This window comes from Peromyscus eremicus, chromosome 7 (genome assembly GCF_949786415.1).
Source record: "Peromyscus eremicus chromosome 7, PerEre_H2_v1, whole genome shotgun sequence".
NCBI lineage: Eukaryota > Metazoa > Chordata > Mammalia > Rodentia > Cricetidae > Peromyscus > Peromyscus eremicus.
In genome coordinates, this window is record NC_081422.1 from 39556962 (window position 1) to 39579319 (window position 22358).

A 22358-nucleotide genomic window follows, 5' to 3' on the forward strand; every position below is an offset into this window, starting at 1 on the left:
TGGATCCAAGGTCCAGGGAATCTATTGCTGCTGTTAAATGCGTATGATATGCCTATCAAACTGCCTTCTAAACATGTATGCTTATATCCATAGATTACTGTTGCTGTCAGCCTTAGTTATGGAGGGGAATTTCTTTTTTGCTGTGGGTGGTGGTTATTGTGGAAACTTAAAACTAGCTGTTAAGAACAAGTGACAGGCTGAGCGGTAGTGGAGCATGGCTTTAATCCCAGCACTCGGGAGGCAGAGGCAGGCGGATCTCTGTGAGTTCGAGGCCAGCCCGTAAACAGAGTGAGTTCCAGGATAGCCAGGGCTACACAGAGAAACCCTGTCTTGAAAAAAAGAGTAAGTGACAACTGCTGTGGTCCAGTGAGTTGGCAGAAAATAACCACCTGTCCTGGTTAGTTTTTTGTCAACTGGACACAAGCTAGAGTCAAGTGGGAAGGAACCTCAACTGAGAAAACACCTCCATCCATCGGTATTGCCCATATGCAAGACCGCAGGGTGCTGCCGTCTTAATTGCTAGTTGATCGGGAAAGACCCAGTCCACTGTGGGTAGTGCCGCTCCTGTTCTGAGCCATGTAAGGGAGTGAGATAAATGATCTGTGAGGATCAATCCAGTAAGCAGCATGTTGCCATGGCTTCTGCTTCAGTTCCTGCCTCCGGGTTCCTGTCTCGAGTCCCTGCCTTAGCTTCCCTCAGGGGTGGACTGTGATCTGTGAGTTACAAGATGAAGTAACCCTTTCCTTCCCAAGTTGCTTTCGGTCATGGTGTTATATTACAGCAATGGAATCCCTAACTAAGACACTACCCGCCTAGATCAGACCCTCTGAGGCTCTGGGGCCATCGTTGAAGAAGGGGTTAAGACAGACAGACAGACAAACAAAAGAGCAGGAGGAAGGGGCAGAGTGTTGTCTATATTTCCTCTGAATTGAAATACTTCTTCCTGGAAAGAGGGGGTGGTGCGCTCATAAGATATAGAAAGCTAATGAAAGGTGTAGTTTATGAAGCCTACAAGGTACAAGAAGCCCAGAGAGTCATAAGACCCACGAGGCCCTTTCCAAGTATATACAAGCAATCACCAATTGCCAGGAAAGGTGGATACACAGGACAGACAGAGCGTCCATGCATCTGTCTGAATGCTGTGTGGAGAACTTCAATGAAGCCTCATTCATGTATTACATCTATGCTGGGAGTGGGCTTTTTTGGGGATACAGCTGTCTTCCAGTCACCCATGCACCTGCAAGCCACCCCAATAAACTCATTGGATCAGCAATCTAGACTCTGGTGGAGTCATTTCTTTGGTTTGTCCTTGGTGCCCTATTTGTGTCAAAGGGACATTTGTTCACATTTTCCGGGGAACAGTCACACAACACCGGGCCAAAGACTAGAGGTGTGGCGGTCTTAGTTGGAGTCTCATCAAGCTGTCCAGGAAGTCTATGCCAAAGATTTCTCACGGCTGTTTAATGATGGCGACCACAGTGGTGAGAGGTAACAGTAACACAGTAACACAGCAGCACAGTAACTCAGACCAATCCATCTTACATTGTCAACCCATCTTATATCTGTACAGCGCACGTTAGAACTGACCGATTTCCTACCGCAGTGGATTTAGGAATGGGGCAAAGAAGACAAAGTCCTTTCAGATCCTTTTCTCCTTGACTCAGCCCTTAGTGATCTGGACTCTCAGGAGAGAGCCGACTTCCATTCCTTCAGCGGAAGGGAGAGCCTCCTTGGCTGAACAATACGTCTGAGAACTGAATCGACGGTCTGGTTTCCCTCAGTGGAATGCATGTCTCCCTGGGGTTGTGGGAGAAACATGGGTGGCTGAACTAGCACACCCTACTTCCTTCTGGGCACTCTGCAATGTGTGTGTCTGGGTCCTTGGTCGCTGCAGGAAATACCAGAGTCGTGTTCAAGGAGGCTCTTGACTTTGAGGGATCAGGCAGTGGGCAGGTCTGAAGGGAAGGAGCTTTTGGATGTGGCGGACAGCAGTGTTACATCTCAGACTAGAATGAAAAAAGACAACAGCAAAGAGAAAGTCTGATGACCCGAAAATGACAAGCAGTGACAAGGGCAACATTATCTTCCTTTCCTAAGATCATTTTGCTCGCCTGCTCTCCCCTCCAGAGGCCAGGAAATTTCAGAACCTGGTCCACACTATTAGCATCTTCTTGGTGGAATGGGTCCAGCATTGCTCTAGTTGTAGAGAATGATAAAGCTCGGGGTTCTGCACCCTAAGGTACTTGTATTTCACAGATATTGCTAACCTAAGGAATCTCAGCTTTAATAGAGAGATTTCAGGCTGTCAGCTTGCTGGGAGGGAAATGTATTTGGGATGTAAAAGGTTGTCAGAGCTATTTAAATCAAATCTAAGGAGGATGCATGCCTTCGGGGTAAATGTATGGAGGGAAGATTAGAATCCCTGTGGGGTTACAACACTCACCTTCCGCACATTGTAGACCCAGTTGAGATAGGCAGTGACCTTGGTGTACACTCCAGGGGTACTTGGGCTCCCACAGCCGTGGCCCCAGCTCACAATGCCTACTACCTGCCACTGGTCAGAGTGGTACATCAAAGGCCCGCCACTGTCACCCTGTGAAAAGCCAGGACAAGAGCTGCTGGGGAGGGCAGGCCAGGCTAAGGGTGGCCTTCTTCTTCTTCCTCCTGTCCCTGAATTGGCCCATCTGTTTCCCTGCATTCTCCATGGCTCTGTGCATGCTGACTTCTCTACCCTCCTTCTTGCTCACATTGTTCAGTGCTATTTACTCTTAGGGGAAAAAATGGCCCATCGGTGGGCAACTAAGTTGAGGGCAAGCTGCCTGTCTTATCAGAGGGTCATAAGTCACACTAGCAAATGGAATTTTGTTTAGTCTGGCAGTTCCTACATCTATTGAACCACCAGCGGAGTGCCTGGTTATGTTTGGGTCTGTTCCGGATAACTGAGGTTCAATTAACTGGGAAAAAGATCCTCACCCCTGGGGAGTTTATGATCAAATAGGTTGGCAGAGCCAATAAGTGAGCAGATGACAAAATGAAGTGGTGAAAAACACACTCACTGCCTCTCTCTGGGTTCAGTAACTCTGCAGCCTGCTTGCTTGCTTGTATATTCTCTCTGTGGCCACCGTGAGTTCCTAGAGGTCAGACACTGTCTCTAAATCTGCTGTTCACGGCCCCCAAGAGATGGCTCAGAGACAGCTAGCTCTTGAATGAGTGTTTTAGCGTCTGGAGATGGGAGTAGGCTGAGAGGTTTGAATAACAATGGCTCCGAAGATTCTCCAGCGGTATGGGGTGGTAAGAAGGTACGTAGGAACTGCTTAGAAGTCCTGGTGGCCATGGAGACAGGAGAGGGGACATGTACCAAAGCTCACCTAGCATCAAATGATTTTTCAGGTGTAGCAGTGTAGGGGTAGTCACAGAGGACATAGACCTGGTCATTGTCCTCAAAGGGATCATAAATGATGGAAAGTGAGGGTGGAGAAGGTCGTAATGCCATCTTTATATGTGAAATATACATTCGGATTCTTCTGCTCACCTAGCTCCGTCTATCCATCTACCCACCCATCCATTCTTCTGTCTTTATCAGACTATGTTCCTGCCTTCCTTTGCCACACACAGACCACTACAATCTGCAAGGCTTCGTGTGGGCACGCAGTTGGTAGATTTTCACATCTCTCCGGGATCTACACCCCTATTCGCAGAACTCCCCACGGTCTTTGGAGGACCCACCTGGCAGGTGTCCACACCACCTTGTGGGATACCTGCACACAGCATCTCCTCGGTGACTTCTCCCTGGTAGGCATCCTCTGCGTTGCACCGTGTGCTGTCAATGACCTGGACTGATGCCTGTAGCAGTACGTCAGACATCTCCCCTGGGAGGTTGAAAACACATTTCCTTGTCCTTTACCCTCAGCCCAGACTAACTCTCTGGGCCACCAACATTCTTTGATGCCCGGAATTTCGATACATGGTCAGCCAGGGTGGGCTTCTCTAAAGGATGTTCCTCTTTCTTATGACTGATGGGAGAGGGTGATAAGATATCCTCAGGCAAGGTCTCTGAGGTCCAGAGCCCAAGACTTACCTCCATTTTGCTCTGTAAAGCCCCATCCAATGACCCAGAGTGGTGTGGCTGGGATGAGCTCTTCATCATAGAAGGGCAGGCAGATGGGCCTGATGGTGTCTGTCAGGAACGGAGAGGGAGAGGGAGACCCTATATTAGGGTTGTTTTTTCATTTTCTATATTTTGTGCTTTTCCATCTTGAGGGTCTTGCTGGTCTAAGTGAGACTAGATTAGCTAATTCTTAGAGAGAACCAACCACTTGTCAGTGAGGCTCTTAGTATCTAAACTAGTTAATCTGGAGCCCACACTCTTGACCTCACTCACCATCGCCCCAACTCTCACAAGCCAAACCAGTGATTTTCTCTACCCTAAATCACCCCAGGTCTAGATCCTAAACCTCTAGAGATCAATCTCTGCAGTGTAGACAACTATCCTCGTTTTCCAGTTCCAAGCATGCTCAAACTTGCCTACCCATCCTCCCTCCTGCGGTCTGGAGCCGCAGACACCACTTGGGCTGTCCCCTGCCCCACCTCCGCCCTTTCTATCTTCTGATACACGCACATGCACACACACGAACACACACAAAGAAAAGCCCAGGAAATACTAGGTTCCTTGTTCCTGGAGGAACAGAAGCAGAAACACAGTGACCTTTGGCAGGGTCTTGAGCACTGATCAGGGGTAAGACACAGACTAGGCAGTTCTTTTTAAAAGGCCCTAATAACTCCAAAATCAGATGACCGGGATCTTCTAAATGGAGCAAACAGACTTGGAAGAATCTCTGCCAGGGAAAGGTGTGAATGTTAGCTGACAGCCAAGGCAGGTCCCAAGGCACCAGAGAGGTTGAGATGATACATTAGTTGGACACCCGTGGGCAAGCTGAGGTCTTGAGGAGGAACGTGATGTGTCCAAGGCTGCCTAGCAGAGTGGGAGTAAGGATAATCTGAGGGGCTCTGTTCCCAGGGACCACCTCTCACCTGAGAACGTGAGCGGCGACTGCAGCTTGACAAGGGCGATGTCCTTCTCTTTGGGGTGCAGGGCATTGTGCTCGGTGACGAAGATCTTGGCCACGGGCAAGGATGGAAAGTGGCTCAGTTTGTTTGAGCCGACCCTCACCTTCCAGTTGGACACATCAAGATGCTTCCTAGGGATGGGGATGGCTAGATCAGGCGGGAGCCAATCACACTGAGGCTTTACCTGGGGCTAGGTCTCCAGGTCTGTTGATGCTCTGGGAGATCACAGGATGGGCACAGAAGTCGTGGAGAAGGGCAGTCTAAGGAGCCATCGTCCTGAAGCCAGATTATAAAAGGAGATATGGTTCTTTTCTTCATTAAAAGGGCCCAAGGAAACTTCTACCTGGAGGCCTTGGGAAGAGGCTGCCTCATTCCTGGGCCTTGGAGTCCTGCCAGTCTCCCCTCCACCCTTGGTCTTGTCTAGGCTACTTGCATTGTGGTCTGTTGAGCCATGGGCTGATGTTCATTCTTCTCCAGGCCAGGCCCTGCCTGTGCACAGGGAACTTTCCCCGGGAGTGGGCTTAGAGCTCCTGTCAGTCTCAAAAAAGTGAAAAACCCTTGGCTGGACCGAGGTACCTTGAAGGTGACAACAGGGTCTATGTGATGCTCAGGATCTGAAGGGGGGTGGTTCTTGGTGCTCACTGGATGCTGAATGAAATGGGTGAATGAGAGTGAAGAGGGCCTGAGTGTAACCCTTTCCCAAGGCCTGGCCAGCTCCCTCTCTGCTGGACCAAATGATAATCTATACTTGGTTCAGTTTCTGGACCATAGGTAGTGACTCTCCACCCTGGGAGCCATTTTCTGGAAGAAGACTGGCAAGAAAGAGTCACGTACTTGGGAGCACAGGTGTGTGGGGAGCACTTCTGTAGCAGGAGTAGAATGGGCTCACTGTGGGGTGAGGGCCCTGGGTACCTGAAGCTTTTCACCCAACAGAGTCCAACCTTGGAGATCAGCACTCTCGGCGCAGATCCCTAGTACCTAACAAGGACGTCGTGGCCAGTGTCTCGTCTTATTGCTGCACCCCAGCAATGGTTTCCAGGGGAGACTGGAGGCCATAGTCAGGAAACAAGCCAGGAGGCTGGCTCCCTCCACGTCCTCTATCCCCCCTGGCCTCCTCATAGCTAGGAGTCTTACCTGAAGCAGTGAGCTGCTGTGAGGATCCAGGTGGGATCCAGGATGCTCCCACCACAGACGTGCTGCCGGTCATACTGGATGCTGACCTGCCACGGCCAGGAATCCACAGAGGCCTCCACCCCGCCCACCACGCGAGGAGTCTTCAGGCTCCTTCCACATTCTGGACCCGGTGGAGAAAAGGGGGGGAGGGAGAAGTCAGGTTTCTGGGGAGCCCCTCCCCACCAAAAGTCCTGGAGCAGGGCCCTCAGGAATGGTGCTGGATGGGGAGAACCCACCCACGCCAGTTCTGAATCATTCACCGGGAAGAGAACAAGTGTGACGTCACAGGTTTCCCTGAAACCCCCGCCCCTCCACTTTGCGTGTGTTTAGGAATTTAGATTTTTGAACATGGGTGTGTCCACTGTGTTTGCAGTTTATCATCTTCAAAACAAACAAGGGTGCAGAGTCATGAATTCTGAAAGCCCTGACCAAACAGAACAGTCCCTAGAAGCTTGCCACTGAGTAAACAAATAGTCACAAGTTACTTTGGTATCGGGAACTTAGATTAAAGTTCTAGAAACTGGGTTTCTTCCCTCTGTTAAGGGAGGTTGTTCATTGGCCATCCTGTCTTCTTCTGACCTACCTTTCACATCTGACCTTTGAACTTGAGTTAAAATCTTCAATGCCAGGGCTGGAGAGATGGCTCAGTGGTTAAGGTGCTTCCTTCTCTTCCCCTCAGTCTGGCTCCCAGCACCCCCAACAGGCAGCTCACAACTGCTTGTAACTCCAGCTCTGGGGATCTGACACCCTCTACTGGTCTCCACAGGTGTTGCATGCACATGCTCATACCCACCCCATAATTAAAAGAAAAAAAAATCTAAAAACTAAAAACAAAACAAATCTCCAGTGCCATCTCTTTACCCTGTTCCATGCCTCTCTGGTCTTGCGGACACTCCATGCCATGATGATCTTTCCAAGGGGAAGCCTCTCTCTTACCTAGCCCTGTTCCTGCCAAACGCTATCTGGTCCAACCCTGCTTTCAACTTGCCCCCTTGCTCACTCACTCAGAGCTTCTTGGTTGGCAGAATGAGGTTCTAGATTCTTCTGGACTGCTTCCCGCGGTCTTTAGATAAAGCTCTGTCCAGCCAGTGACCTGCTTGGAAGTCCCTGGAACACTTGGGCTATGGTTTGAGTTTGCCTCCCCAAAGGTGGCAGCTTAGCCCTGAAGTGGTGGTGATTAGGTGGTGGGTTCTTTAAGAAGCAGGGCCTAGTGGCCCTTAGGTCATCAGAGTAGCCTCCCTCTTCAGGGGTTAAGCAGTTTTCTGGGCTCCTTGAGCTCCTGTGAGAACTTAGGACCGGACAGAGTCCACCCTGAATTGCTGTCTGGTTCCTTCTTCCATCCACCTTCCATGATGATCCACCAGCCAGCGACAGGGCCCCACTTGAGGACAAACCAAGGTGGCTTTCTGGTCTTAGGCCTCCAGGTTCTAAAACTGTAAGCTAAGTAAAACTCTCCTTTACACTATTATCCCGCCTCCAATATTTCACTATGGTAATAAAAATCTAATATGCTCAAGTCATGGGCTGTGAGCAGATGCTGGAAGGGAGTTCTTAGCATCAACTGCTTGAAGAAATGCTAAGCCCAAACAGTGGGGCTTAGAGACCAGGAGAGCCATGAAGATGAAGGCCTTTCCTCCTGCCCATTGCTGGCCTAGGCCCCACACCCTAGGAGATGGGGTGTACTCACCAAGGCAGCTCAGGGAAACCAGGGAAAGGCAGGGCCTGAAAGAGAGACACAGGCTGGAACTCAGCCCTTGCAACACTGCTGATTCAACCTGGTCCCCCAGTACTGGGGAACCCCAGAACCTTCATCACGGGCCTGTGGAGAACTGCATTAATACTCAGTAGGGTTCTATTTGATTCAGCACCCCCATTGCTGTGCCTGCACCCATCATGTATGAAGCTGTGGCCAGTGCAAAGGCAGCCTGGGGCAGGGAGGGAGCAGTACTGGCTGTGGTGGAATACTTAACTACGTGAAAGTGTGTTACATTTGCTTAGGCTGCATTTGTTTATGTCAAGCTGTGTTGCTGTTTCACCTTGCCTGCCTAAGGCACCTGATTGGTCTAATAAAAAGGTGAATGGCCAATAGCCAGTCAGGAGAGGGATAGGCAGGGCTGGTGGGCAGAGAGAATAAATAGGAGGAGAAGTTTGTGTGTATACACATATGTGTACGTATATGTATGAGAGAAGGAGAGAGAGAGAGAGAGAGAGAGAGAGAGAGAGAGAGAGAGAGAGAGAGAACAGGAGAACAAAGGAGAAAGAAAGAGAGAGACACCTGGGGCCAGAAGCTAGGCAGTCACCAGCCAGAAATGAGAATCAGTGAAAGTAAGATATACAGGAAGAAAGGAAGAAAGAGAGAGAGAGAAAGAAAGAGAAAGAGAGAGAGAAAGAAAGAGAGAGAGAGAAAGAAAAAAGAAAGAAAGAAAGAAAGAAAGAGAGAGAGAGAGAGAAAGGAAGGAAGGAAGGAAGGAAGGAAGAAGGAAAGAAAGGTAAAAAACCCTGAGACAAAACATAGATGAAGAGAAACAGGTTAAGTTATAAGAGCTAGTCGGACAAGCCTAAGCTAGGCTGAGCATTCGTAACTAATAGGAAGTCTCCGTGTCATGATTTCGGAGCTGGTGGTTGGCCTAAAAGAAAGAAGCCTGCTACAATTGGCCACACCGCAGCCCTTTCAAACAGAACAGGATTTTGGTGGAATCACAGATAGTCACTCTACTACCAGCTCTGTTCCTGTCAAGATCTGCTGTGGCAAGCATCTGTCCTGTGTCCTGAATGCTAAGAGGGCAGCTGCTCTCAGAGCCTCACAGCAGGTTTTGTTTGGATTCAGCTGTGCTCCAACGAGGTGGTGAAGCAAGGGCTGGGGAGCCTTCTTTGGAGCATCAGAAGGTGCTGCTCTGGCCTGAGGATGTGATGGAGAAGGACAAAGTGATGTTTTCAGGCTCTTGCCTACTAGGCAACTCATTAAAGAGCAGTGGAAGGAACAGTCTTGACTGTTCAGGCAGATAGAAGGTCACTGTTCACTCCTCTGCCTTTGAGCAGGAAACAAACATTGTATCCAAAAAAAAAAAAAAAAAAAAAAAAAAAAAAAAGAGTCAACAGAGAATACCCTCTGAATCCATAACCTTGGATGTTTAATGGGCTGCTTAGCTAGTTCTCCCTGTTGTCTGGCTCGAGTTCCTCTTGCTGCAGCCATGAGCGGCTTTCAGTGGTAGTTGGCTTCTATAGGTCAGAAGGCGACCGCTCACTTACCCACTGATGTTCTTCATCTGAAGCTCCTGGCTGTTTCCTGTGACTTGAGCTACAGTGAGATTCTGGTCTGGGCCAATCTCCACGGCTCTGAAAGTGGGTCGGCTGTGTAGGGAGAGCACTGTGAGCTGGGGCAGAGGCTGGAACCCAGTGGTAAGGAGAGCCCCCATTCCCCGGGAGAGAGGGAGGCGGGGCGACACAGGTGGGCTGGGTTAGTGGGCGGGGCTGGCTTTGCGGGGTCACAGGAACATTCCCAAGGCAAGGCAGAACTCAGCCCAAGACAGGCTGCTGTGGTTTTGCTTTCTGGGGCAGGGACTCCTGGTCCAGAACCCAGGGCGCTGCAAAAAGGCTAGAGGTCCGCTTTCCTCACACCCAGCTCTGTCCCTGTCCCCAGCATCTCTTTAGGTTCACGTCAGTGGGAGCAAAGAAGCAAAAGGACCCAGATGAACTCCTGTCTTAGCACGGAGGGAACTGGAATGTGGATATCTGGTTTTCCAGACAGGGGACCTGGTTTGTCTTCCATAGTGTTTTCAAGACGGGAGAAGCCTGGGTCGGTTTTCTCATCGGAGTCCAGGTGGAGCTTTCTGAAACTTGAACTGCCCTCTCCCTTCCCCTCTGCTAATCCAGGTTTGCCTTCTTTCAAACCCTGGATTTAAACCTTCCTCCTCCAGGAAGCCTTCCCTAACCGCTCTGCTCTCTGGCCCTTTCTTCACCAAACACACCCCTTCCAAATCGCTCCTCCCGGTACAAGCTTTGCACAGAGATCTGGGGTCAATCCACATCCCAGGCTGGCTGGTCCACACTCAGGTAGGAATTCGAGCACGTTCTGGGATGACCAGAGCCTGTTATCCTCAAGACCTGAGTTCTTGCGTGCTGGCTCTGACACCATTTTGGTGTACGACCTTGGGCAGGTCACTTTTGTCCTGTGGGTCTCTCTGAGTCCTGATTTTCCTCCTCTATAAAATGATGCATGCACCAGGGGGTTCTTCCTACACTGGACTACCTGTGGTTTTGTGTTCCTAGGTAAGAAAGGCTTCCTTCCAATCCAGGCAAAGGAAAAATTAAGAGACTTGAGCAGAGAGCTTAGTCCAAGGAGAGAGGATGCTGGCGGTGAACATACCCAGGACAGCGATACAGCCTGATGAGTAATTTAATGAACTTTGATATCATATAGCCCCAGAGGCAGGGAGCTCAGTGCCTCAGTGCTCTCCAGAAAGGCAGAAATTCCGGGAGGCTATCACCTTAAGAACCTCAGGAAACCCCCAGGTTTCATAACGGAGACTCAGCCTGCAGTGTTCAGTCCAGCTGACGCTGCAGTTGGCTGGACAGCAGTGGAGGAGGGGCTGGCTGCAGCAGAGAGGGACAGCAGGTGCAGGGCATGCCTCCTGCTGTCCTTCCAAAGGAAGGGGAGGGGTGTCCCTTTGGGGGGGGGTGTTGGGAGCTCCACCCAGAGGGGAGAGAGCAGAAACTATAACCAGGAACCAGCGGGGACAGAGGCCTGAGGAGTTCATTCTGGCTGCCCAAAGCATCTCTTGGACAAAACCTTGAGGCTGCCTTAGGGATCTCTGGAGAGAACTCTGTGATTAACTGGCAATGTCTGTCTAGTAGTCATTGTTTCTGTCTTGTCTCTGGGCTCAGTCTCTTAGAGTCCCGAGGAAGTTCAGCTTGCCAGGGAGAGTGGAATCCCTCTTTGCAGTGGAACACCTGGCTCCTGGAGGGGTCAATTCTCACTTCTTCCTTCACTGATGAAGCCTTTTGAGTAGAGAGAATTCCCAATCTACAAGCAGACACTATGAGAACTTGTGGTGTTCAGGATCAGGGATGTGGGCAGATTCTAGCTCTCTACCTCTCAGCTTCTGCCTAAGCAAGCTACTTACTCTTTCAGAACCTACTTGTAACACACATTTAATAATAACTGCGCTCTGAGCTTTCTGCCAAGATGAAATGAATATAAATATATGTAATGCTAATTACCCTTCATGTACCTCCACTCCAGATTTGGACCTGCCTCTACGGTTCACTGAGAGAGCTGGGGCTGCTGCTGCTGGGCCCCAACAGAATCAGTCCTTGCTATTTTGTTTTCCAGTGCTGGGAATGGAACCCAGGGCTTTGCATGTGCCAGGCAAGCTCTCTACCACTGAGCCACACCCCCACTCTTCCTTTCTGCTAAATTTTAACCAAGAGGACTTTGCATATGTAAATTAGCGTTATGGTCAGGGACTTTGTACCAAAGGACAAAGGAGCGAGAACTGGGGAGAAAAGAGCTCCATCCTCCTCTAGTGAGATGGGCATTACTTCCTCTGGCTGAGGTCAGGGGAAGCTGAGGTGGGGGATTAACCTTCATGCAAGTTGTAAGTGAAAGTGCTGGGGCTCAAACACAGTTCTGTAAGAATCCCATGCCTGTAGTTTAGGGAAGAGGAAGAGCGGAAGAGGAGAAAAGAGAAAGGAAGGGAGGGAGGGAGTGGGGGAGCGAAGGAGGAAGGAAGGAAGGAAGAAGGACAGAAGGCAGGCAAAGCAGAGCAGAGGCTGCTGGGGTGAGGTGATAGCCTCCTACAGCCTTGGTTGGATACCTGTCATAGCCCATCTGTCTGCAGGCCGACTCAGCCAGTGCTTCCGTGAAGGTGTCAAAACAGGCAGAGGCCCAGGTCCCTGTGGCCGCATCCAGCACCTGCAGGGTTGATCGGTCCTTGGAGAGGCGGACTGGGAGGGAAGGAGCCTGGGTCAGCTGGAGGGTGGGGCCTCTCTAGACCAGCCCCCCCTCCATTGCTCCCAACCCAGAACTGATGACCTGGTCCACATCAAGTGAAGTTCTCCCAGTTGACCAGAGCCTGATTTGGATGGCAGCTAGGGGGGAAACCTGACCAGCTGCCTAGAGACAATGATTGACAGCCTCTCTTTTTGCTCGTATAGGTATCAGTTTTGATGAGCAGTGACATCATTTCTGTACCATGGCCCACACAGCTTGCCCAGTCTGGGGAAACATCTCAGCCAGGGACCTGACAGCTTCTGCATGGAAGGTCAGAGAGGGTGTTTAAGTGAAGACTTCTATTAGTGTTAGCGTGGCAGGAGCCCATGGGTATTTGACTATACTAAGTAACAGTCAATATACAGGAAGTCACTAGCCCTGCTCCCAAAGGGTCTCATTACCTGTCTTCTGGGCTCAGTGTTAGTGGCTCAGTCCAAGCTAGCTGATCCCGATTTTCACACTTGAAACATTTGTTCCTCCAGTGGCCTCCCCTGTCCTGTTCCCTAGCATTTTTCAGTAAACACAATGATTGGAAGGGTGGCTAGCTGGTTAAGTGACATGGTGACCATGTTTGTAATCTCACTGAGATATCAAAGAGGAACCAAGCAGGTACAGCCAGCATAGCATTGGCTATACTTTCCTGTCCCCTCAGGGCCATTAGTTAACCCTTTCTGAATGTGTGTCCTGTCCAGTGCTGGGACCTAAAGGTAGATGTGCCATGATCTTGCTCCTGGGAACCTTCTCCTGCAGGGCTAGACACTGACAAAGAAGTGGGCAGAGGCCACCACCGAGCATCCTTCTCCCATCGCTCCTGCCCTTCAGTCCCTGGACTCACCTGCCACTCCAGGCTTCTCAGGGAAGTTCGTGACACAGTGTTCCTCATCCTCCCCCGAGGCACAGTCAAGGTGGCCATCACACACCTGCCCCCTCGGAATGAAGGTCAACGGACTTCCACAGATGAAGTAGTGTTTATCCAGAGCCACCTTGACTGGAAGGCACACGAAGGAAAGACAGAGAGGGCTGGGGTCAAGCGGGCAGAGAGAGGCTGCTTTTTCTAAAAGTCACGTTGGCTGGAGACAGGCAGCCAATTTTAAAAATAAGTTATTTATTTATTGTGTGTGGCTGTGTGTTTCTGACTGGAGGTCAGAGGGCAACCTTCGGGGGTTGGTTTCAAGTGTTCTGTTACAACCATAGAAAGCTGCCCAACACAACCACATCAGGTTGGGCCAGCCAATGTCCAGAAGAAATGATTTGGGATTTTATACATCTACAACCACCCCAGCCTCTCAAGGATCGAGGTGGTGCCTGAACTGTGAATACCCATTTGTTACTACAATGAGGATCTGCTCAGCTGGAAAACTGGGGTCCTGTGCCAGCCTCAGTGTCCAAGTGTAGAATTAAGGGTTAAAGCAGAGACTCTCTGCGTGTCATCTGTTGCTAGTGTAAAGGTCCTCCCAGCCCTAAGAATAGGCTCTCCAAAGACCAGCCATGCCTGGGTTGTACAGGCACTACGTAGCTTGGGTCTCGGCTCTGCCTGCTACGCACTTTTGGTTTTTAAATCCAGGTTCTTCACATAAGGAAGCTCATTATTGCTCATGATGCTTAAAGGCATTCCATAGTGTGTGTGTGGGGGACTCAATGGACTTCTTCATGGACACACAGGTTCAAATGATAGAGTCGAGATTCCCCACCCCTGCTTCCCAATCTTATCTCCTATTCCCTGCTGTGAGAGCTGTGGTCAGTCCCTGCTGTAACTGTGGGAATCACTGTCCCAGAGTGGGCTGCCCCAGATCACACCAGGGCTAATGCCCTGGCTGAAATGAAGACTGAGCTGAGGTGAGCAGAGGGTTCCGTCTGCCTGGCCCTCTTCCCTGGTTTCTCTTGTCCCTTCTCTCTTTACAGGCAGACATGCTCTCTAACCTGCCAGACAGTAGGGTTGCACAGACACTCTGTTCAGCCCTCCCCACCCCGCCCCTCCGCCAGCTGTCAGTTTGCAGAAGATGGGAAGGAGGTGGCTGGGGGTGGGCACCTCTGCAACTGCCTGTGTGGGCTGGGAATGGGTGCCACGTGTACAGCAACCATCTGGAAGAGAAGCCATCTGGGAGAGCCGGGGGATGATGCGCTCACCTTCCCCTTTTGCTTAGAAGGCTCCCTTCAAGGCAGGGGTGGATACGTGAGGCATGAGGATTCATTTTCCCCCCAAAGCCTTGTGCAGATCACTTGCCTGTGGCTGTGGGGGTGGGAGGATGGGTAAGGGCTGTGGCTTACTGAGGGGGTGAGGGAGGATACTGTCACATACGGGGGTGAGTGGGGTGAAAGTCGGGTGGGGGCTGTAACTCACTGAGGAAGGCTGCAACCACAATGGCCAACAGGCTCAGCAGCACTGCGATGATGGGGATCCCCACCTTTTTGAAGGTCTCCAGGGGCCTGCGGGGCTTGCGAAAGGCAGTGATGTCTGCAAAGAGAAGGAGACAGAGGAAAGGAGTGTGCAGTCAGCACTCGGAGCCCATCCCTGCCAAGGCCCCTAGTCTGCATCGGGATGCCCTGGGGATGGCTTTGGTTGGTGGGGATTATCCCTGCAGGCAAGGCTGGGATTTAGGGACATGTTCTCACCCACCTCCCCTCCCTTGCCCAGATTTACCTATCTTTCGTAACCACTCCTCAGCTGAGCTGGCAGCCGGTGCCACCTCCCCTTGTCTTGCCCTAGCCTGTACAAGAGGGTGTCATTCTTGCCTTATCTGACCTGTCCCTGCCCTGGAAGGGGTCCAAGCTCATCAGGCATGTACTTGGGCACCTACCATGATATATATGATATATTATCATTTATCCTTCCCCGTTCTTGAATATATTTTTAATTGACACGTAATTGTATTTATGGGGTATAGTATAACATTTCAACACATGTATGTAATACATAAGACTTGCGTGTGTGTGTGTGTGTGTGTGTGTGTGTGTGTGTGTGTGTGTTAAGAATATCCAGAATTCTCCCACTGGCTCTTTTAGAACACCAAATGTTGTTGACTGCATTTCCCTCTCGCACCCCTGCCCCAACCCCCAGTGCTACAGAAGATTAGACTTTACTCCTCTTATCCATTTGCTTCTCTGATAATTTTTTTTTTTTAAAAGCAGGAGATCAAGATCATGTAGCTCAGGCTAGCCTCATGCTCTAGATGTAGATCAGGATGACCTTGAACTTCTGATCCTGCTGGTGCTGGAATTAGAGGCACGCACCACCACTGATTTCTGCAGAGCTGGGGATGGAACCCAGGGCTCTACGCTAGGCAAGCGCTCTACGGACTGAGCCACACCCCTAGTCCTCTGCCTTAATTTTTTGCCTCTCTGCACAGTGAGCATGTAGCAGAGGCCTGATAATTACTTGTGAGTAGATGTATCATGATGTTCCCATCTCCATGTTAGTCCAATACACAGCGAGTCCCCAGCATGGTCCTTGTCTTTAAGGAGATTAGAGTCTGGGGAAGAGGTAAACAGGACACAAATGGCAGACCACCAGGTGAAGGGAAGTATGTGCTGGATGAGAGACACCACCTGGGGATGCTGGGGAGGCTTCCTGAGCAATACAGGAAGAGACAGGGAACAGAGGCTCTGGGCTAGTTGAGACACAGGCATGGAGGGTGTGTGTGTGCTGTGAGTGTCTAATGTCCTGGAGAATGAGGTGGGTCAAAGCCTGTTGGGAGGCAGGACAACAAAGTCATTTTGTGGGACTTGAAAACCACGCTAAGGTTTGGCATTTGTCCTAAAAGCAGCGAGGAGCTGTTGAAAGTTTTGAACAAGAGAGAGTATGTGACCGGGCTGTTATCTAGTGAGAGCATTCACTCATTATCTGGGAGAAGAGGGCTGGAGTGAGCTTGGGACCAGGGAGTTTTACATGGGAGACTATCCTTGTCTAAAATTTGTAAAACGAACCAACAATTACACATTCATTTCAGATGGTGTCATAGTTTGAATCTGAAACATCACAACAGGCTCATAGGTTTGGATGTTAGGTCCCCAAATCGTGGTACTATTTTGGAAACTTCTAGAAACTTAGGGAGGTAAGTCTTAGCTGGAGGAAGTAGATCCCCAAGGCTGTATCTTTGGTAGTCTATTTTTTTTTTTTTTTGCCTACTTTTTATTTCCTTTAGGTAGCCCATTTTCTGTAACATCCTGTGTGTGAATTGCTCTGCCACACCCTTTCCCACCATGATGCACCAAAACATTCTGGAACTGTTTCAAAATGAACCCTGTCTCCATGAAGTTGTTTGTATCAGGTATATTGGTCACAGGGGCACAAAAGAAAAAAAACACATGGCTACCAAGGAAATGAAGTGTGACAAGGTGGTGAAAAGTCCTGTTGGCATCAGAAATAGGCTCTGGGTCTTTTCAGATGCCTTTCAGGCAATGAACTTAGGAGGCATTTTGGGGGGCCTTGATCCCAAGGGGAGCTGGGCATGAAACACAGCAGCTCCAGAAACCTAGAAAGCAGTAGGCGGGCTCTCTTGCTCTCCCCCCCACATGGCTTATTCCCTCACCTCTTTCTAACCTCTCTTCCACATCTCCTTCGTGTGAGCCTGTTCTAGAACTTCCCACGTAGCCATCCCACGTTTCCCATCCCCCTTCCTTGCTTGGTTTTCCCCCAAAGCACTTACCTCTGACCTACTTTCCGACATCTTCTGTTTTCTCTCTCCTCCCACCCCTCCCCAAAGTGGAGATGAAGCTGCCATGAAGACTATCTTTTGTGCTGTCCTGCGTCTCCAGTGCCCAGAGCAGAGCCTGTCCCACAGCAGATGCCCAATGAGTGTCCATGATGGGAAGGGATCCGCTCTTGGCTCTGTTCTCTTAAGTGCACCCTGTCGGTCCTGCCTCCAGCTCTCACTTTATTCTGCCTCAAGCAGTGCTAGGCATATGTCTTCTGCTCATTGGAAGCTGAGGCTGGTGTCTGTCAGAGGCCTGTGCCCCATAAACAACAGTATCAGTGACTGTCAATTAGAAAGCTCAAACTTTGTGCTTCCCTAATGGGGAGTTTTAACTGCACAGTGGCCCTGCAGTGGGGATGTGAATATGACGTGGTATTGCCTGTAAGTTGTTAGGACCTGGCACAGAGCAGGTTATCAATAATGCTAGGTAGTTCTGTTTTTCAAGTTCCCATACTAGCTCTTCAGAATTGTTCTGTTCCTGTGGCCACCAACACATCAGTATTTTGTTCAATTATTCATGCCTGATTTGTTTCTTGGACACCTGCTTCCTGGACCATGAGGCTGATTTGTTTTCTTGGATAGCGAACAATCTACTAGAAGGAGTCACTTGCCCCGTGTCCTGGCCCAAAGTGTGTCCTGGCTGTTCTCAGGGAAGACCTGCCTCCCTCTTTAGGAAGGGATGTGGTTTCACACTTAGCTCAAGTTCACAGACAGCCTCCCCGCTGTGGTTGTTCCTTCTGTCTGTTTGTCCTGCCCATTGCTTCTAGAAAAGCTTCCAGGAAGGTGGCTTTTACCCTGTCCCTTCCCTCTTAAGTGACAATTAGGGGCTCCTCTCACACTGGCTTTTGGACCTCACGACTCTCAACCTTCTAAGCAGTGTGATTAGCCTCGTTCTCTGAGCCAAATGGACTTCACTGCTAATTCTCAGCACCCAGCCCCTTCCCCAGACCCCAGTCACAGGGGCAGGTTGACTTTCTGGTGTTGATTGACCTGAGTGTTAGTCATGACCTCTGACACTCAGGAGCTCAGATTCCTTCTCTCCTCCCTCCCTCCAACCCTCCTTCACCTCCGCTGTTGCTAGTTGACTTGTCTAGCTGGCCTGGTTGATATAGCCTGGTTAATATGGCCTGGTTAATATGGCCTGGTTTATATGGCCTGGTTTATATGGCCTGGTTTATACGGCCTGGTTTGTTTATACAGCCTGGTTGATACGGCCTGGTTAATACAGCCTGGTTAATACGGCTTGATTAATATGGCCTGGTTTATATGGCCTGGTTTATACGGCCTGGTTGATACAGCCTGGTTTGTTGATACAGCCTGGTTAATACAGCCTGGTTAATACGGCCTGATTAATATGGCCTGGTTTATACGGCCTGGTTGATACAGCCTGGTTGATACAGCCTAGTCTGTTTATACAGCCTGGTTGATACAGCACAGGTCTTTTCTTTCAGCTTCCTTCCCACCAGGTGTTTGGAGCTGGTTCAGCTGCCTTCTGGTTTGGCAGTTCTTGGGTTTGTTCACTGGCTGAGGCACACACAGGAAGAGCCACGGGAAGCCTGGTACTCTTTGGGGACCTTGTGGTCTACTGTTACATTAAACTCTCAAGTACAAAGGAGGCACAGTTTCCACTAGCTGAGTTATTGTTTCTGGTCATTATTAACTTGTGACTCAAATAAGATGTTCACCTGAGGCGGATTGACCCATCACCTTGCAATTTGTTCCCATTAATTTGTTCCCTGTTCATTTGAGTAGGCGTCAGTGATTTAAGAAAATATAATAGGAGGGGGTACAACCCTTAAGATTTGGAATTTTCTGTATTTCACTCATTCGTCTCCTTTAATCAGGCATTCACAGCTGTTTCCTTTCCTACAGGAAAACACCAGTGCCCCGCATTCTTGCTAGCATGAACTCCCTGAGGCAGGAGCCTTGGCTGTACCACTGCGGTAGCCCAGTTCTGTGCAGCTCAGGGCCTGGCACAAAGAATAGATTGGGGGTTGTCGCTGTTCTTGGCCTTTTGGGCCTGCTGGTCATATTTCCTCAGAGACCAGGCTTTTTTTTTTTTTAGAACAAATCCTGGAACTTAGGAGAACTTAGTACTTTTTGTTTGACGATGGCTGGACAGTGGATTGACGTCGTGCATAGCATTTGGCACTACAGTGGCTCAGTGGCTGAGATTCAAAGGCCCAGGGACCTGAGCTTACCGTGGCTGTTCAGGGGTTGGTCACTGTTTGGATCCTGTAATTGAAGGAAAAATGGCAAGTTGAGTGAGGGGACCTCTGAGACCCAGACCAGCAGTGCCTGCTTCCCAACTGTAAGCATTCCTTTTTTTTGTGTGTGATTACATCCCACAGTAGATCTACTGAGCCATCAAATCATGAATCAGCCTGTGTTTCGTATCTGTAGCCATGGCTGAAGCATTGCTAGTTTATACCCCGCCAGCCAGTACTTCACGTAATGGGTGGATGAACTGGTTGAGGTATCTGTCGCAGGGCAGCATTACTGGGAAATGGGGAAAGTCAGGAAGTGGGGCCTCATTGGAGGAATTAGATCACAGAGGCAAGTCCCTGGAAAGGGCATCTTGCCCTGAACTTTCCCTGTGTTCTTTTCCTTGTCCAAGTATCCTAAGAAGTGAGCTGGTCTCCACTACCTACCCCTTCTTTGCCTAAGCACATGCGGCCACGTGATTCCAGCTAAGCTCTCTGAATCTGTGAGCCGAGTCTCTCTTCCCCCCTCTAAGTTACTTCTGTCAGACACTTTCTCACAAGAGCACGATAGTAACCAATACAAAGCTAGCGCTAAATGCAACACCATGAATGAACTTCATGACATAATGAAGAAAGAAAGAACTAAACACAGGAAAGTATGTATCGTTCAATGACATCATCACGAAATCAGGAGGTAAAGTGTAGGGGTGCTAGCAGTCAGAGCAGTGGTTACTACTGGGGAAGCGGGATGGTTATAGGAAGAAGAACAATGGAATGTTGTGGAATATTGAGAAACTTCTACAACTTGCTGTGGGTGTTAGTTACATGGTGTTCATGTGTGTTAGACGCTCACTGGGAGGTGTGTTTACGGAGTCGTTTGCTGCATGTGGATTACACCTCATAAAATAGGCAAGCTCAAACAGAAATCTGCCAGGATACCAGGGCATTTCTGAGAGTGGAGTCACAGTTCTGCCGTGACACACGTGCACAAACATGTGCACAGGCATTTCCTGCATTTGGTCACTCGCTTCTCATGTGCACTCAATGTACACACAGCTGTAGAGACTCAAACAATGGGAGTTGTCTATACAGAGGCTCCTACGCAAAGTATGTTTACTCCTTTTCCTACAGGCAAGGGTCAAAGGGAGGGTGATGCCCAGGTTCGAGTTTGTAGGGTGCAAAGGGCCAAGGAAAAACATCCTGAACCTGACTTGACCCCAGGACCCGGGCTTGAAATCACACCAATCCCTGAGCTTGCCACAGAGTCAGGCTGCAGAATCCCACCAATCCCTGAAGTCCCTGAGCTCGAAATGCCACCAGTCCCTGAGCACAGAATCTCACCAATCTCTGAGCACAAAATGCCACCAATCCCTGAGCCTGCTCCAGAATCAGACCACCAAAACCCACCAATCCCAAGCTACTCTGGAAAGCTCCGCCCCTCAAGAAATCCTATATGAGAGCTGCACTCTGTTCAGTTTGCTGCTGTTTCTCACCCAAGGCAGCCACCCTCCTGGATCCTTCCTTCCCAACAAATCTTTTGTGTGAGGTTTGTTGTGCAGTGTGACATTTTCAGAGGAGTGAAGCCCAGCTGTAACTTTCTCTGGAGCCAGAGCAGAGACTGTAACACTTTTTGCTGGGGAAACCTTCCCCTAGAGGAGCAGAGTTGTTACACTTAGAGGGACCTGAGCAGAGCTGTAACAACTTTGCTGGGGAAACCATCCCCTGCCTGGGCAGAGTTATTATTACATTGGGGAAACCTTTCCTTAGAGCAGAACTGTAAGCTACTATGCTTACAGTGACTTTGTGGTATTCCTTGGCTCCTGACTGCCAGGATACCTTTCCATCAGAGCGGTAATGCTTACACCATTCTCTGAACTCTTGTACATTTCTTACTGGGGATTTTTCTGGTCCCACTTGGGAGTGAAAAGGCTTCTTCTAAGCCTGGGTGTGTGGGAATCCTAGGCTGGTTACAGGGACATACCCGCTCTCATGTTAAACATGGGAGGGCCCAGCGATAGGAGGGGAGCTCTTTCCTGTTTTCCCTCCTTCTACATTTGAGTCTGCAATCTGCTGGAGGGCTTTTACTCTTTGATATCACTATGGATGGCTGGTGCAATAGTCCACAGGCTCTGATTCCTACTGATTTTGTGCCTTTGGGCAGGAAATAAAAGGAGCTTTCTGGTGCCCGGCTCACACATGGCCACCTTCTCCTACCTGCTCACCCCCCATGCTTCCGTAGCCCTTCTCTGTCCTACCTGCTCACCCCCATGCTTCCGTAGCCCTTCTCTGTCCTACCTGCTCACCCCCTATGCTTCCGTAGCCCTTCTCTGTTTGGACAGCCACCATTTCTCTCTTTCTGTTTTTTTTTTTTTTAAATTTTATTTAGAGTTGACAAATAAAAATTGTGTTGGTCTCTTTTCTATGTTAAGTATCTGGCTTGTGCCTACAAACGGCTGAACTGATCTCTGGGCTCTGGTCGGTCCCAGTCTCTCCTTGGTCATCACCAGGCTGGTTGTCGGAGGGGACAACTTTCAGGATGAAGATGCAAACAGACCAGGGTACTTGGCTGTAGCAGGAATCTTAACAGGTTTTATTAATAAAATCAAACCAGTTATTGGGGTGAATGCTGGAAGATCAGAGAAGCAGAACAAGCCACAGCTACCTCACCTCGCCAGTTCCTCAGCTGGTCTTGTTTACTTAGACTGGAAGCTTCTGTGTCCTCATCCCAATGGCTCTCAGCTGAACTGCTGCTTGAAAGCCTGAATGCTTAACCAGCCAAAAGCTTCTAGTTTCTGGTCCTCACACCTTATATTATCTTTCTGCTTTCTGCCATCACTCCCTGGGATTAAAGACATGAGTCACCATGCTTGGCTGTATCCTTGAACGCACAGAGATCCAGGTGGATTTCTGCCTCTGGAATGCTAGGATTAAAGGCGTGTGCTACCACTGCCTATCCTCTATGTTTAATATTGTGGCTGTTCTCTTCTCTGACTCCAGATAAGTTTATTAGCGTACACAATATTTTGGGGAACACAATACTACCACACCTGGCCCTATGAATACTCAGTCAGGAGATAACAATACCAACAGCAGTGTTCACACAAACTGGCAAAGTCTTTTCATTTAACTTAGGTCCAGATTAAAAAGTACTGAAACCAAGTGTGTGGTACCCAGGGTGGTTAGCCTTAAATGACTGCCCAAGTAAGTAGATGTATGGGAATGTCCACA

General features: G+C 49.6%; 1 protein-coding gene across 1 annotated transcript; it reads right to left on the bottom strand.

The window, feature by feature from the left end:
* Window positions 1-909: 909 nt before the first annotated feature.
* On the bottom strand, window positions 910-21359 carry Tmprss4 (transmembrane serine protease 4). The gene is made up of 13 exons (XM_059269024.1): window positions 21345-21359; window positions 19128-19161; window positions 14574-14687; window positions 13068-13220; window positions 12057-12186; window positions 9490-9591; window positions 7928-7962; window positions 6202-6361; window positions 5032-5198; window positions 4079-4177; window positions 3727-3869; window positions 2444-2593; window positions 910-2006 (listed from the first exon to the last, which is right to left on the bottom strand). Exons 1-13 carry the CDS (start codon window positions 21357-21359, stop codon window positions 1995-1997), a joined length of 1314 nt encoding a protein of 437 aa, XP_059125007.1. The 3' UTR covers window positions 910-1994.
* Between the last annotated feature and the right edge of the window lie 999 nt (window positions 21360-22358).

Coding starts and splice junctions, on each gene's coding strand:
- Tmprss4 (XM_059269024.1), bottom strand. Junction 13,221..14,573: donor TGTGGTTGCAGCCTTCCTCA/GTGAGTTACAGC, acceptor TGTGCCTTCCAG/TCAAGGTGGCTCTGGATAAA. Junction 7,963..9,489: donor CAGATGAAGAACATCAGTGG/GTAAGTGAGCGG, acceptor TCTCTCTTTCAG/GCCCTGCCTTTCCCTGGTTT.